The sequence below is a fragment of the Neohortaea acidophila genome, assembly GCF_010093505.1.
Source record: "Neohortaea acidophila strain CBS 113389 unplaced genomic scaffold BDY17scaffold_4, whole genome shotgun sequence".
Classification (NCBI taxonomy): Eukaryota; Fungi; Ascomycota; class Dothideomycetes; order Mycosphaerellales; family Teratosphaeriaceae; genus Neohortaea; species Neohortaea acidophila.
Window position 1 is genome coordinate 27,057 of NW_022985513.1, and position 14,322 is coordinate 41,378.

The 14,322-nt window shown below is 55.9% G+C and overlaps 10 protein-coding genes across 10 annotated transcripts; 3 read left to right on the forward strand and 7 right to left on the reverse strand.

The window, feature by feature from the left end:
• Nucleotides 1-163: 163 nt before the first annotated feature.
• Nucleotides 164-1,457, reverse strand: BDY17DRAFT_316026 (G-protein alpha subunit; the record flags this gene model as incomplete). Its single annotated transcript, XM_033735978.1, has 5 exons — nucleotides 164-508; nucleotides 561-819; nucleotides 874-1,031; nucleotides 1,090-1,274; nucleotides 1,328-1,457. 5 exons carry the CDS (start codon nucleotides 1,455-1,457, stop codon nucleotides 164-166), a joined length of 1,077 nt encoding a protein of 358 aa, XP_033590377.1.
• A 1,516-nt stretch (nucleotides 1,458-2,973) lies between these two features.
• Nucleotides 2,974-3,812, forward strand: BDY17DRAFT_115999 (HotDog domain-containing protein). The gene has a single exon (XM_033729247.1). It carries the CDS (start codon nucleotides 3,047-3,049, stop codon nucleotides 3,656-3,658), a length of 612 nt encoding a protein of 203 aa, XP_033590378.1. The 5' UTR covers nucleotides 2,974-3,046; the 3' UTR covers nucleotides 3,659-3,812.
• On the reverse strand, nucleotides 3,748-4,297 carry BDY17DRAFT_115715 (uncharacterized protein). The gene is made up of 2 exons (XM_033729246.1): nucleotides 3,970-4,297; nucleotides 3,748-3,900 (listed from the first exon to the last, which is right to left on the reverse strand). The coding sequence occupies exons 1-2, from the start codon at nucleotides 4,203-4,205 to the stop codon at nucleotides 3,837-3,839; spliced, it is 300 nt and encodes a 99-aa protein (XP_033590379.1). The 5' UTR covers nucleotides 4,206-4,297; the 3' UTR covers nucleotides 3,748-3,836.
• A 1-nt stretch (nucleotide 4,298) lies between these two features.
• Nucleotides 4,299-5,900, reverse strand: BDY17DRAFT_116001 (uncharacterized protein). The gene has a single exon (XM_033729248.1). The coding sequence runs from the start codon at nucleotides 5,799-5,801 to the stop codon at nucleotides 4,485-4,487; it is 1,317 nt and encodes a 438-aa protein (XP_033590380.1). The 5' UTR covers nucleotides 5,802-5,900; the 3' UTR covers nucleotides 4,299-4,484.
• A 401-nt stretch (nucleotides 5,901-6,301) lies between these two features.
• Nucleotides 6,302-7,596, forward strand: BDY17DRAFT_116043 (uncharacterized protein). Its single transcript, XM_033729249.1, has one exon. It carries the CDS (start codon nucleotides 6,373-6,375, stop codon nucleotides 7,438-7,440), a length of 1,068 nt encoding a protein of 355 aa, XP_033590381.1. The 5' UTR covers nucleotides 6,302-6,372; the 3' UTR covers nucleotides 7,441-7,596.
• On the reverse strand, nucleotides 7,596-8,538 carry BDY17DRAFT_116056 (uncharacterized protein). The gene is made up of 2 exons (XM_033729250.1): nucleotides 8,311-8,538; nucleotides 7,596-8,252 (listed from the first exon to the last, which is right to left on the reverse strand). The coding sequence occupies exon 2, from the start codon at nucleotides 8,223-8,225 to the stop codon at nucleotides 7,752-7,754; it is 474 nt and encodes a 157-aa protein (XP_033590382.1). The 5' UTR covers nucleotides 8,226-8,252; nucleotides 8,311-8,538; the 3' UTR covers nucleotides 7,596-7,751.
• On the reverse strand, nucleotides 8,313-9,775 carry BDY17DRAFT_309194 (Six-hairpin glycosidase-like protein; the record flags this gene model as incomplete). The annotated part of the gene is made up of 5 exons (XM_033735302.1): nucleotides 8,313-8,650; nucleotides 8,715-8,851; nucleotides 8,916-9,232; nucleotides 9,278-9,473; nucleotides 9,597-9,775. 5 exons carry the CDS (start codon nucleotides 9,773-9,775, stop codon nucleotides 8,313-8,315), a joined length of 1,167 nt encoding a protein of 388 aa, XP_033590383.1.
• Nucleotides 9,749-10,649, reverse strand: BDY17DRAFT_116074 (uncharacterized protein). The gene is made up of 2 exons (XM_033729251.1): nucleotides 10,301-10,649; nucleotides 9,749-10,227 (listed from the first exon to the last, which is right to left on the reverse strand). Exons 1-2 carry the CDS (start codon nucleotides 10,519-10,521, stop codon nucleotides 9,999-10,001), a joined length of 450 nt encoding a protein of 149 aa, XP_033590384.1. The 5' UTR covers nucleotides 10,522-10,649; the 3' UTR covers nucleotides 9,749-9,998.
• A 188-nt stretch (nucleotides 10,650-10,837) lies between these two features.
• On the reverse strand, nucleotides 10,838-11,084 carry BDY17DRAFT_322715 (uncharacterized protein; the record flags this gene model as incomplete). Its single annotated transcript, XM_033736862.1, has 2 exons — nucleotides 10,838-10,872; nucleotides 10,934-11,084. 2 exons carry the CDS (start codon nucleotides 11,082-11,084, stop codon nucleotides 10,838-10,840), a joined length of 186 nt encoding a protein of 61 aa, XP_033590385.1.
• Nucleotides 11,085-12,259: 1,175 nt separating this feature from the next.
• On the forward strand, nucleotides 12,260-14,307 carry BDY17DRAFT_322716 (transmembrane amino acid transporter protein-domain-containing protein; the record flags this gene model as incomplete). The annotated part of the gene is made up of 7 exons (XM_033736863.1): nucleotides 12,260-12,286; nucleotides 12,345-12,508; nucleotides 12,564-12,986; nucleotides 13,038-13,142; nucleotides 13,197-13,303; nucleotides 13,360-13,685; nucleotides 13,738-14,307. The coding sequence occupies 7 exons, from the start codon at nucleotides 12,260-12,262 to the stop codon at nucleotides 14,305-14,307; spliced, it is 1,722 nt and encodes a 573-aa protein (XP_033590386.1).
• Nucleotides 14,308-14,322: the final 15 nt, after the last annotated feature.

Below are 14,322 nucleotides of genomic sequence, written 5' to 3' on the forward strand. Positions count from 1 at the left end.
TACCATATCATCATCCATGACCGAGAGTCGCCCATAACGCCAATCGCCAATCGCCAATGCTCCCAATCCTTTCAAACGAGTCTCCCTTATCCAACACATTCCAACGGAGTGCAATGCAATGAAGGATGAAAATCAACCTCGACTTACCGCAGGCGTGATGCCATCACAGCATCAATTGATTGAGGTTGCGCTGCACAATCATGTCCTGCACGCTCTTCATCGTCCGGTCGAGTAGGGTGGTGTCGGTGGCGTTGGTGTAGTGCACGTACACCTCCTTCGACCCCTTCACCAGGCTGCGGAACTTGCGTGCAAAGTATGCCGCCGCTTCCTCGACGTTTCGAGCACCCCCGGTGTAGTCCGGGAAGTAGTCGGAGATGGGTGCAGTACCGGCCGTAATCTTCTCGCGGAAGATGTCCATCTTGTTGAGAAAGAGGATGATGGCGGAGCGCTCAAAGTAGCGGCTGTTGGCGATGTTTTCAAACAACATGAGCGCCTCCGACATTTGGTTCTAGAGAGTCAAGAGTCAGCTGCGAATTCCCCATGTCCAAAGCCCTGCTTACACCATTGCGATCCTCCACCAGTACATGATCGTATCCGCTGACGGCCACGAGAAACATGACGACATTCACATTGTCAAAGACATGCAACCACTTCTTCCGCTCTGACCGCTGTCCACCGACGTCGAACATACGGAAGGATCGGCTGCCCGTCTCGAACACGGTCTCGTTGATACCGGTCGTGCGTCGGCGGGCGCGCAAGATGTCTTGGTCGGTCGGAAGGTAGTCTTTGGAAAACAGTCGGTCGACGTCGTTGAAATAGCTGATTGCCATGTCAGTTGCAGTGCTGTGATGACGCGAGGATCGCCAGGCTTACTAGGTCAGGTTGTCATGCAGCGCGTACTCGTTTCCCTTTCTGATAGCGAGCTGCACGCCGGCATCTCCCCACAAACTCTTGAATGCTTTGCAGCAGTCGTGCAGCATCATATCATCCGGTCCTATCTCTGGATCGGCAGCCACCACTTCCGCCCATCTCTGTAATGGCATGTATGTCAGCCAATGAGTGTCGCTGGGACAAGGGTAACCGGCGTACAATGTTCTCGGCATCGGCAAAGTCGACATCTTGCTCTTCCATTGCGCCGAAGGTGACCTGGAAGGCGTGGACGAGGTTGGTGAAGATGGTCACCTTCCACTGTTTGCGTTCTTGAAAGGAGAAGCCCTTGTTGTAGATGAGGCGCATTTGCTTGAGCACCGTTGACTTGCCCGATTCACCCGCACCTGCATGCCAATTAGCACGGGCTGTGAGGTCTGTTGACAGAGAGTATGTGTACCAAGAAGCAGCACCTTTACCTCACGCGCCATCCTTCGCTCATCCTCTTTTAACTGCTTTTCAATGTCTCTGCTCCGCTTCACCTCCGGCTGCTCATCTTTGGTGCTTTGATTCCCCTTCCCGAAGCACATGATCTTGGAGAACGCCATTGCGGGTGTGTGTGGTCCTGTCGACAGTCGTGGGCGCACGAGAGGGGATGTCTGACCCAGGGAGAGTGGTGGGCGTGAGGGCGACGCAAGCACGCTTCAGCGCGCAGTGGCCCGCACCACGGTTGCAAGCGCAATGCGGGTGGGCGAGGATGGAATGATGACGAGGGTGAGGGAGGCGAGCGAATGCTAAGGGATGTGCAATTGTTGGAAGACGGGGAGAATAGTCGATGGATGTAGAGGCCGGCGCGCGTCAAACGGCGTAGCGCTGGGAAGGTGCGCAGAGGGGGGAGAGGAGGAAGGTGCGAGGGGGTGCGGTCATGCCTGTCGCAAACGATCTTCCCGATTAGTCGATCCCCTCCATTCACCTCATGCTTGCCGGCCATGAAACTTACCAACCGCTCCGCCGCAACTCAATTCCTCGCGCCTTGCCGATCGCTCGTCAATTTAGAGGCACTGGAGCGGGCAACGTGCACCTTGCCAATGGTGTTGCTGGACAACGATGTCATCACATAACGAGAGACAACGACGCGGGACAGCCTTGAAATGACGAGCGGAGTGGAGCTACGTAACTTGGGTGGAGGCGGAAGTTTAAAAGGTGATTGCGCGAGGAGAGTGATCGGTAGAGGCATGCGCTAGAAAATAACGCATTTCCGCAGCAGCCAGGCCGGTATCTTAGAGTCGACCTGGCACATGGACAAAAACTACTCCGGCTTGTCACGGGAAGCAGGCACTATTTGGTATGCACAAACCATCCGGCATGAGATTGACAGATCGGCAGATGTTGAGGTGCAGCAGCGCTGCATTCTTCTTTGCCGGGCCCCACGATACATTACTCCTCAGGGTGCTTGCCCTGATGCAGGCTCACGAGTAGGGCGCTTTCATCGAAGGGGCTAATCGATACCGACACATTTATTAGCCTGCATTCGTTTGAGCGGCAGGCACCTTATTTTATCGTGGGCCTCCGAAGGGTCCGGGTTGCAGCGCTGATCGTAACGTCATTGCTCGCAATTCTAAATGGTCAGTGCCGTCTTCGAGATTCGTGCTTTCAAGCCGGTGCACGATTAAGATGGCAAATGGAGGCGTCCATACTTATTCCATTGTTTGACGAAGCATTCAAGCGCGCTCTTCTATCGCCCAGACATTTCTACCTGACGGTACCTGAACGCCTGACACCACAAACAGGGCGCTGGGACGGGGAAGCCACGCGCGCGGCCCGGGCATGCAGGGAACCGCAAGCCACATGAACCGCTCTGGCGGGATTGGTGTGATCTCGTGCAAGACTGCGTGTACCACAGTACCGTACGTACATTGACAATTTGCGCAAATGAGTATTTGGAAGACGGGGGGGAATGTGTGCTGCAGCAAGCAGGTCTCTGTGCGTCTCTGAGTGACCCTGGCGTCACTGCCACCCTCGGTGCAGCAAAAGCCATGTAGGGGCAGCCAGGTTGCATGGTGCCTCGGCTATAAGTTGTAGTGCGGGAGAGTAGACCTCAAGAGCTTGGGCATGGTTCGAAGCGATGTGAGGTTAAGCATGATATTTACACGACCCTCGGAGTAAGATTCTCAGACCAATGCCACAAGCAAAGCGAAACCCCAGCAGCCCTTTGCAACTGGTCGGGTTGGACATCGCTGGCGAGACCATCCGGGATGAGACGGACGACGACTTCCGCGCCGACTGGTGCCAGCAACTCTTTCGACACCCGGCGTACACCACTGTGCCCCTGTTCACACGCAAAATGAGCACTCCGACCGAGTCTTCGCCATACAATACATTGATGGGCAGAACGCTGTTTACCAATGACACCCTACGTGCTGTGAAGTTCCTGTACAAGCCACCTGGAGAAAATGGCCTCGATGGCGAGCTCTTAGCCTTAATCTCCGTCGGCGGGGGAATGTGTAGCCACTCCGACACATTGCACGGTGGCATCAACACCGTCCTCGTGGATGAGATCGGCGGAGCCCTGGCGAACCAGTTGATTCCCGAGCCGCTGATGGCAGTCAACTTGAATGTCAATCTACGCAATCCCGTGCGAACCCCCGGCCTGATACTGGGGAGGGCTTGGATAGATCGACGGCCGGAAGGGAGGAAGGTGTGGGTGAAGATCCGTCTGGAACAAAATGGAGTTACGTGTATTGAGAGTGAGAACTTGTATTTGAAGATGCAGCCGCAAGGGAAGCTTTGATCCCTCTGATCGCCCCCGGCATATGCTGTCCTTCTACACGCTCAGCCAGAGATCCGACACTCCACCTTCTCCAGCTCGTTTGCTCTTCTTCCCTCGATTCGTCCAGGCGAGTCAGCGCATTGAATGCTGCGCATCTGGGGTAGCATCCTCGTTCCTCATAAGGCCAGACGCCGGCCTTTCACTCCATGCTTGCAGCAATGAAGAGCTGATTCAGACGGTGGACCGTCGACGAGGTTGCCTGGCTGGAGGATGCAATCGAGTCGGTAATGTACATGGCGAAGGACCGTATTCACGCAGGCGTGAGACGTCACCTTGAGATGTTGGTGATGTTTGGCGCCTCATAAATCTCCAGCTGCCTCCGGCCCTTTCGAAGCAGGAATTCAATGGAGGAAAAGTCCTTTCGATCCATGTCGATGTTCTTGTCAAACTCTCGCCGCGCAAAAGCCTCGAAATTGGGGCGGTTTTCGGTTGGCTTCCGACGAGCCGCGCGTAGACAGAGCCGGTAGAGGGCAAGAACGTCTTTTTGAAGACCGGAGAGTCGTGGCATTCCCAGGCCAGGCTTGCATTGAGTCCAGAGTGGTGTGCATATCAATCGGCGGGGCGAGGTGAAGGACGCTGGCTTCGGTGATGTTGTGAGAGATCGTGCACGGACGCATGACGTTTACGATATGTACCAGCGAAGAACGCCGAAAAGTCCACGGCAGGAAGACTGCAAATGCATTCTCTATCTGAACACTGCCAAATATCATACAGACAGATCGTAGGCCTATATCATCACTTTTACAAATGGTGCTGTCTATCACCCCGCAAGTCTCATCGTTCACCCTCATCTCCTGGTAGCCAAGACAATAGCCACCGTCCACTCCACCGTCACCAAAATGCCATTCGGGCTCGTCTCGTGGATGATGTCTCCAATCTTCTTAAAGTCCTCCTCGTAGCGCTGCACGCCCATGGGCCCAATGAGAGCGGCAGTCATGCTGCGGAAGAACTCCGGGCCCACTTCTTGCCTCCAGCCTTTCGCTTGATCGTCTGCATTCTCCGAACTAAAGTCCTGCCGACGCTCAGACGGGTGCACACGCGAGTCGGAGACATCGACAATGGGCGCGCCGGGTACTTGGAAGGCGGCACTGCCCTTGTTTTGCGTGTTGATGGTGATGCGACGCGTCTTGGAGATGTCGAACAGCTCGGCGGGCAAGGGGACAAAGTCCAAGCCCTGGCTGAATTGTTTCTGTCCTCGAGCGTCGCCGCACACCACATCCCACGGCTGCGAGCCCCAGGCGGCAAAGAGACGTTGCAGGGCCTCGTTTGCCCGCGGGTTGCCGGTGATGCGGCACACCGGATGGTAGCTCACGAGGGCGAGGGTGCCGCTCGACGACAGCGACTGGGCGGCACTGCGCACCATGGTGTCGGCGTTGGTGAAGTGTGCTCCCTCGACCATGATGGCCAAATCGACCGTCCGGTCGGCCGACGCCTCGTGTCCTTGCTCCGGCTTCCCATTGGAAAAGGTGAAGCGGCCCCTGCTCCTCTTGTTCTCGCCGCTCCACAACGTCATCGCTGTTCTCGACTTGCTCAAGCCAGTACTGCTGGGGTCGGAGATGTGGACGTGGCGGAAGTACTTGGCGAGGATGGGGGAGTAGAGGCCCGAGCCGGCGCCCATGTCGTGGGCCAGCTGCCAGGACTTGCTGTGGCGATGGTGGTAGTCCATCACCATCTTTTCGAGGGACGGGGGGTAGTGGGGGCCGGTGCGTTTGAAGGCCTCCCATTTATTGACCGGGGCACGGCCGCTCGGGCTTCCCAGGGCGCCATCGATGGTGTTGACGGTGGCGCGGCGGGGAGTAAAGTAGGAGGCCGTCTCCCAATTGACGGTGTGCAGAGGGGAGATGAGGGCGGTGGCAGATAGGGGATCATCGTTGAACGTCGGGCCGGCGCTGTTGACGGCGTCATGCATCAATGGGTCTTTGGACGCCTCGCCGGTCTTGATCTCGAGCGTCGTGCCGTTCATGCGCGTGTCCAGCGCGTTCATCTCCTTCTCCGCATTCTCGCTGTCGGTGGGGCTGGCGAGCTTGCTGTCCATGTCGACTGGTTTTCCGTTGGGGATGCCCAGCTTGGGGAGGGCGGGGTGATCGGTGGCAGCGGGAGACATCGTGAGAAGAGGGGAGGGAGTGAAAGGGATGGGCAGGAGAGGCGGAAACGCGATCCTTCGAGAGGGAGTCAAACGATGCTGCAGCGAGAAAGTGGAAGGAAGGAAGGGAATACGGGGAATGCGAGTTTAGCGCGTCAGGGGAAGTTTGGTACGGCGGGAGGGGTCACTGCAATGGCTGCAGTGTTGTGTGTCGTGGGATGGAAGGTGCGATGGGTATGAACATGAAAGAAAGAAGAAGATCACGTCCCAAATGTACAACACTTGGCCCATCCCTGGCGAGAAAAAGTGTGACACCCTTCCATCTGACGACAACTCGTCATGCTCAGGCCTCCAAGCAGCACGCGCGCCGAGACATGGTGACCGTGAGGCGCAACTTTGAATCCAGGGACTGCGTGGCTGATTGGAGGGAGCTGCGGCCAGACCGTTTCTTGGGTGGAGCCCGTCCTCGAAATAGACAAAGTACATTACGCAGGGCACGGCTAAAGTAGACACTTTCGACATCGAGTATCACCGCCCACAGTATCATCATCGTCTAGAGACGAAGTTTTGAGGACCATGGCATGTGCCCTCCATGATGCCGCACTGCGCCAACGGCCTGGCCTGTCTCGGGTTACAACAGCAAAGGGCGACTATTCATCGACATGACCTGATCACGCTGCTCGCCGGCCTGTACTCCACGCCTCGACACGATCACCCCGGCTCCTCCCTTTCCTCCTCCTCCACCACCCTTCCCACGCCTCGTATCGAGGTGCGGCCTTCGCCGGGCAGAGGTCTTGGTCTGTTCACCCTCGATCGCATTCCCGCCTTCACTCTCATCGTGAAAGACGATGCGTTACTCAGCATCGCCGATGGCGAAGACCTTCCGCAGCTCTGGGACAAGTATGGCGCTCTGCCTCCGGACATGAAGGCTATCTTTGATAATCTGGCGTTCTCATCTGATATAGCTGCCGTCGAGCCGACGATGGTGTCGAAGTTGGAGCGTCGTGGCTACGCCAGCTCACAGGCCCACGCCATGGCTCGCGTGAGTTCGCGTTGGCAAGCCAATGCCTTCAAGACTGGCCAGCCCGTGTCCACCTCACCTGGAAGTACTACCTGGGCCTATGCTCTTTTCCCTAACGTGGCTCGTATCAACCACAGCTGCACGCCCAACGCCTGCGCACATTACCGACCCCCGGGAGCGCAAGTCGTGTATGCTGTGCGAGACATTGAGCCCGACGAGGAGATTGAGATTGCCTATTTCGATCCGACCATGCAAGACGATGACCGGCAGGCCAGAGCGGCGGCTTGGGGATTCAAGTGCTCGTGCCCAGCCTGCATCGACGAGGGCGAAGTGGGAAGGGAGAGTGACTACGGCCTCGACCGTTTCTGCGTTCTCTCGGCTCTCTCTGTGCCCCCCAATGTTCCAATCCAAGCGGCTATCGACGTTGCCCGTTTCTTCGACCATCCCTGGCTCGCCATTGCTCTTCCCAAGCTATATCTAGCCTTATTCGATGTTCTGTCCAAGCAGCATGGCGAGAAATCCAAGCTGCGAGATGCTTTGCAGCAGGCTCTCGAATGGCAGGAGAAGATTACCGGGCCAGACAGTCCGGCCTCGAGAGACAGAAGGAAGGCGCTGCAAGAGTTTGATAACAGGGCATGAATAAAGTTGATTGCACGAGTTAATGTTATAACGACCGTTCGCCAAATTTGGCTGTCTGCTGCCGACAGGGCTCGTCTCCTGCGTGCCATCGAAGAATACATACGGGCAGGACGTAGACGCTGATACCTGCAATGGGCCGCATGCTTCTGAGAGTGAGCAGGACGGGCAGTGTGCCAGCCTCCGTGTACAAATCTCGCATGCGTAGCCACATGTGCCCCAGTGTGGCCGGCTCCCAAGCCTTGTATCGGTGATGCCGGGGCGTCCGATGACGTTGCTCCCCTTGTGACGGCGCACGACACCATTGGGACGACTCACACGGACAGGAGTGAAGATGGTGGTAAGCGGAGCGAAGATAACAGTAAGAGGAGCGCAGATGGTGGTGAAAGGATGGAGATGGTATCAAGAGGAGCGGAGATGATGGTAAGAGGAGCGAAGATGGTGACGGTGGTGCCTACGAGGCAAGGAGAAGTGGGTTTAGTGGAGACGTTGACGAAGAGAGGAGGGACGGTGGCAAAGAGATGATCAACTTTAGTGGAGAGAGGAGTGGGTATGGTAGCGATATTGACCGATGGAGGAGCGAGGCTGCCGAAGAGTCGGATGGATGGAGAAGCGATGCCCCTGGATCTGTCCTCGGCCTCGACGAGTACATGGCTGGAGAATGAAGCGATGCTGACGATGACGAAGAAGACGCGATGTGGTTCGAGCTGAGAGGCTTCGTCAACACGGGATTTAGCTGGCCTGTCGGCAGAAAGATCTCGATCAACTTCTAGCAGACTACGTAGCATGCAATCTGTTGAACGTATCTAGGCCAGCTGGTTTCCCAGTTGTTAGTACCTTCAACGAATCTCAAGAAGAGCTGGCTCAACTCACCACTATCGAGTAGTTCTTGCCTTGCCTTGGGTAGACGTGGTGGCAATGTACCCATTGTGGCTGGTGAGACCAAGCTCCTTGATCGTGAAAGTGTTCTTGCCGGTAGGGAGATTGAACACGGTGATGTTCATGTCGCGCCCGAGGCGGGAGTAGACATTGGCTTGTTGGAAAGAGCCGTTGGCCCACTCGATATTCACTTCGAATCCACCCCGAGCCACGAGTCCCTGTACCCATCCCGTCGACCACTCCGATGGCAATGCAGGGAGAAGCATGATTGGCCATTCCTCCGCCGGTCCTTGGGATTGAAGCAGCATTTCGGTGGTGCCAGCCACATATCCCACTGGCACACGACGTCAGTAGAGAGACTAACAGAATCAAAGTCTGCTTGGAGGGATGTCACTTACAGTTCCCGTCAATCTGGTAGTAGCCGACATTCATGGTCCAGGGATTACCCGAGTACGAGACCAAGGTCTGCAGCGTCTTCTGGATGTACACATGCGCGTTCTCTGCCTGCCATAGACGCGCAAAGTAGGCAATGGGCCTGTGATCTGAGACGAGTCAGTCTGTTGTTTTGAGGGGCTGAAGGGTCAGAAATTAACACGCACCAGACAATGCTCCACGAGTTGCCCTGAGTCTCCTGGAGGTAGTCGTTCAAACTCGTCTCGGCCATTTGCGTGACGTTACCGTTAGGCTGCCAGGTGGAGATGGCCGCGAAAGGATACAGGCCGAGGATGGGGTCCATCATCGGCTGGGAGTTGTAGTCCTCCTGCCAGTCATCCCACCATTTTTGGATGCCACCATATTCATTCGGCAAGAAAGGTGTGCGGATTTTGGACAGCATTTTGGTGGCTTGCGGGACTATGTGCTTGGAGTCTGTCATGCTCGATACATTGAGGAAGTTGGTTAGGATCTCGCGTAGGTACTAGAACGGTCAGCAAGTGACGAGAAACGGTGACGAAAGACGTACGTATTGATCGGATGTTGGGCCAATGACAATGGCGTTGTAGACGCCATCAGAGGTGATGTATGTGTTTTCCGTGGAAGCGCTGGGTGCCGTGACAAGGTAGCCGTCACGTTCGATGTGAAAGTCATTGTAGAACTCCACCAGTCCAGTCAGAATGGGAATGGCAGTGGTGTGGAGGAATGAAGTGTTCCCCGTGAACCTGTAGTGCTCGTACAACCATTTCATGGGCCACAGTCCCCCGGAGGTCCATCACGTATAGGCGGTGCCGCTTTTGGGAAACGAGTCAGTGCAGTCTTGTACTGAGAACAAAGTCGAAGCTTACTCGTCGTGGGGAGCAGTATCGCCCCAAAGGTCGTTGTTGTGGTGTGACACCCATCCGCTGCAGTTATACAGGATCTCGGCCGTGGACTCGCCATTGGGCATCACGCGGTTCTTCGTGAACTCGAAGAGCTGCAGGCTCATCTCCGAGAGACCGGTCATCTCGGTGAGCCAGTGATTCATCTCGACGTTGAGGTCGGTGGTGAACTTTCCGCCCCAGCCAGGATTATTGTTGTTGTTTCACACCCCGATGAGGTTTGGTGGCAACGACCCTGCGCGAGAACTCGAGATCATCATGTAACGTCCGAAAGCCCACATCAGCGTTTCTAACGCGCGGTCTTGGGCACCGTTGATATAAGCTTGAAAGCGTCCGTTGAGGTCGAGACTCGTATTCGTGGCGGGCGAATCAACATACAGCGCGGCTCGGTCGAAGGATTGTCGAAAGTCGGCAGAATGAGCCGCATATAGACTGGAGAACTTCGACGTTGTCACCGCGCCAACTTACGACTCCACAAGCTTCTGGAGCTGAACCACGGAGTTGCCGGTGTTCCACTAATCCGTCTCTACGCCGATGACTATGAGGGCGCTGTCTGCGCCGGTGACGGTGATGGTGCCGTTCTTGTTGGATATGGAGCCTTTTGCGAGGAATGTCAGCTACGGCATTTATTATATATCTTCGCGATCTTGTCGCGGGTCGATGCTGCTTACCACCCATGGGGTAAGTCGAAAACATCCCAGCGTAGTTGGGTGCGCCACTGGAAAGTCCAGCCAAGATGATGGAGCCATTCTCCGCGACTAAGGCCATTGTACCGTTTCGGGTACCGTTGTCGAGGCCCGTCCGATTCCACTGCGCTGTGAAACTGAGAGCTCTGGGATGGGATGCCGTAATCTGGCCGACAACGGCCTTGGCTGGATAGCTTGCGATCCATTCACGCGTGTAATCATCCCGCCACACGAGTAGGTGACAGTGGACAGGGCATTCTGGATGTCCAGTGTACGTTGATAGCCCGAGTAGTCCAAATGATTGAAAGTCAAGAGGAGATCGGCTAGAAAGGCTTAGCTGCGACTGACGATTGGGTTGGACAGGAAGCTATCCTGCGCAATGTTGGCGGCCAGCGTGACATTGTTGTCGAGAAGGGCCGTTCGTAGGGATGGCAGCGCGGCGGGCCCGTCCGGATTGGCTCGATGCTCTTCATTGCCCGACCATATGGAGTCTTCGTTAATAGTGATGACCTCGTTGGCAGGTTATCCGTATGGCGCAGCGCCCAGTCGACGATTTCCTAGCGATCTGGACGTTAGCACAAGTTTGTTTCTGATCTCACGAGGACGACAGGATCCCACCGATGACGAGGGCATTGACAAAGTCGACCTGATCATATCCCACGGTGCCGGGGCTGTTGAAGGTCATGACGAACGGGCTGTTTGAGGCGGCTGCGAGACATGCTGCACTGACAGCCAGCCATAGCTTCACGGCTGTTGGACTGCGTGTCATTGTGTTGAAGTCTTGACAAACCAACGACTGACAATGAAAGGATGGTGTGCGAGTGGTGAGTCTGCTCAGTGGCAACCCCGCAGGCTTATATGTGGGCTTATATCTGCTGGTTGGTTCGCGTAGTCAAAGCCCCCATTGCTTGACGCGTGCCTGGCTGTGATCAAGCGACAAGGCTAGCCAGGAACTGGCGGTATGTGGAGAAGTCCGGGACGATCATTAGGGGGCCGACTTCATTTCACAGCCGTAAGGATAAATTCCTCTTTGAGTAGGTGCCTTTCCCCACGAATTCCCTCGATGACTGTGCGGGGAAAACCCCATATCTGTTACAAGTTGGACGACTAACCACGAGCTTGGTGCCGTGTATGACCCGCCTTCGAGCCTGCCGCAGCACATCGTTGGATATCGTGGGCCTATAGGCCTTTAGGTGTTGGCGTGTGCGGATCAACACCTCGTTGATTTGTTCGTCGGCTTGAATGCACGGGGAAGCATCGGAGAGCTGGTGAAAGTAGGATACAGGAACGACCGCATGCTGATCCCAATTCAGAGCCCCGCGGACGAGAGGGAGCCTAGATGTGTAGCGGGTGTTCTATTAGAATGCGTGTCGTCAGGACGCGGGTGAAGTGATCGCCAGCACCCAGGATCTCCACATCCCGGCACATCTTGCCATGGAGTGTACGCCGAAGCGAAATTCCATTTGCAAATCATCGCCCTTCTCGTCGACATCGCCTTCGAACCCAAGAAGGAAGCTTCGTGCCAACAATCTAAGCTTTTCCTAGGGCAGCGAGTTTATCCGGTGGCTTGGGATGCCGAGCTTATTCAAATGACCTCACCTCCAGTCGGCATCATCATGCTGGACGCCCGCGATAGACACGGATGTCCGGCTCTCTTGCGGCCTCTGCCGCGGGACCATGCGAAGCCGGATCGTCCAGTCGCATGGGTGCAACGTGGATTCCAGTGAACTCTGTCGCAGATTCGACGATACCTTCCTAATCGAGCGCGGCGAGAGCGATGGCGTGCTTTGCACCAACACGCCGTACGAGTGCATTGGAGAATTATTCAGCCAAGCGCGTGCGTGCTTGCCACCGTCGACATAAAAGTTGTCAAGCATGTCCTCTGTCTGATTTTCATCTCGAACCGGCGCGCTTCCGCAGACGCCTTGTCTTCCAGAGTCCAAGATGGCTGGTGCTGTAGCTGAACTAGTGGTAAGTCGCTTATCTGCAAGCTTGAACGTCACCGCTAATCGGACGGGGCACTGCACAGGACCATCCCGATGAGGATCTGAAGCAAGAGAAAATCACCATCGACTCTAGTCGTGCTTCGCAATCGGATACCGCGGGCTTGGTTCGGCGCAAGCCACGTATCGAAGACTTCGTTTTCTACGCCAAACGACAGCGTCGGGCCGAACTGAACGAGCGGCAGGGCCGGTCAGTACTATGTCAACGTCTGCAATGCTCGTTTCGCTGACCTCTCCACCCTCAGACAAAACTTTGCCTACCGCCTGCTTGGCTTCGCTCACAACATTGCCCCTGCAGACACTCATGTCGACGATCACGATGTCGACGACGAGCAGATTGCCGGCCTAACCGTCACCGAGGCGGAGAAGGTGAACGCGTGGCGAGCCTTGCGCCAGGCTACGTGGGCGGGAGCCTTCTATCTTTGCACCACCGATATCCTCGGGCCCTTCAATGCCCCTTATGCATTTCGCGTCAATGGATACGTCCCAGGCGCTCTGCTTTACGTCTTTATGGGCGCTGCTGCCTTCTACTGCGGCGGCCTGCTGTGGTATCTTTATGTCCAGCTTGACAGCGATCGTTTCCCTGTCAAGAGCTACAGCGACATCACCGAAAGGGTGGCAGGTCCATGGCTGAGAATTTTCGTCACTTGGCTTGTCTTTATCCACATGTACGTCGAATCGATGGCTTGCGTTGTACGCAGCTCGCTGACCATACCTAGGATTGTTAACATTGGCACGACATCCCTCAGCTCGGCGCAGTCTCTATATCAGCTTGCCAAGGGTCATATCTGCTTTGTCGTGGCCATTGTCATCTGGATCATTGTGTATGTTGCCTTGTTTCGCAGCCGACGGCTTCCTCACTGACCATGTTTGCAAAGCGGATGCATGCTAAATCAGATTCGCACGCTGAAGAAGTACGGCTGGATTGCGAGCATGGCAATCTGGCTAAACCTCTTGGTCATCTTTCTGTCAATGGGTTTCATTGGTGAGTGTCCTGCTCGAGAGAAGGCCTTGCTAGCGCGGTGCTTATACAACCAACAGCACACTCCTCCCCGAATTACGCCGCGGCCAAGGCCTCTTACGGCGTCACGAAAGGCCCCGTTGTCACGCAAGCATTCGCCACCTATCCCTTCTACGAGCGCATCAACGGCGTCATGAATATCGTGTACGCCTACGGTGGCGCCACCATCTTTCCCCAAATCATCGCCGAAATGCGGAGACCGATGGACTTTCTCAAGGCTTTCTCTCTGTCTCAAACCATCATCTTTACCATCTACTTCGTCTATGGACTCTACGTCTACTCATTCCAGGGACAGTTCACCCTAGCCGTGGCATTCCAGGGTGTAAGCAGATATTCATGGCAAACTGTGAGTCGCGCTTCCTCTTGCCCTGCTTTGCCGAGATTGACGTAAGATGCAGGTCGGCAACGTACTCAGTCTCATCTCCGGCATAATCGCCGGCGGTCTGTACGGCAACATCGGCCTCAAGATCTTCTACGTCAACGTGGTCGAGCGCTACCTGCGCGGTCCCCCGCTGCTGACCAAACGCGGCCGCATCTGCTGGAGCGTCGTCGTCCTCGTCTTCTGGTGGGTCGGCTTCGTCATCGCAGCCGGGATCCCTCAAGTCCAAACCCTGTCAGGCATGGTGGGCGCGGTGGCCAATATGCAGTTCACCTACAGCTTCCCCACGGGCTTCACTTTCCTTTACCTCGTCCAGCTGGACGCGACCACCGAGGACCAGCCGTATCGGCCGAACAACACCATCACTCGAAAGGACAGCTGGAGCGACTGGAGTCGATGGCACAGGGGCTTGTTCGGCAAGAAGGAGTCGCGAAGCATCAAACTTCAATTGTTCAAATGGCTGAACTTCTGGATGTCCATGGCTGCGCTCGCCACGGCTGGCCTGGGTATCTACGGTTCAGGGCTTTCTATTGCTGCCACTTTCAAGACCTCGGCGGCGAGCTCGTTCACTTGCGCGGCGCCAGTATAGCGGATTGAAGCATAA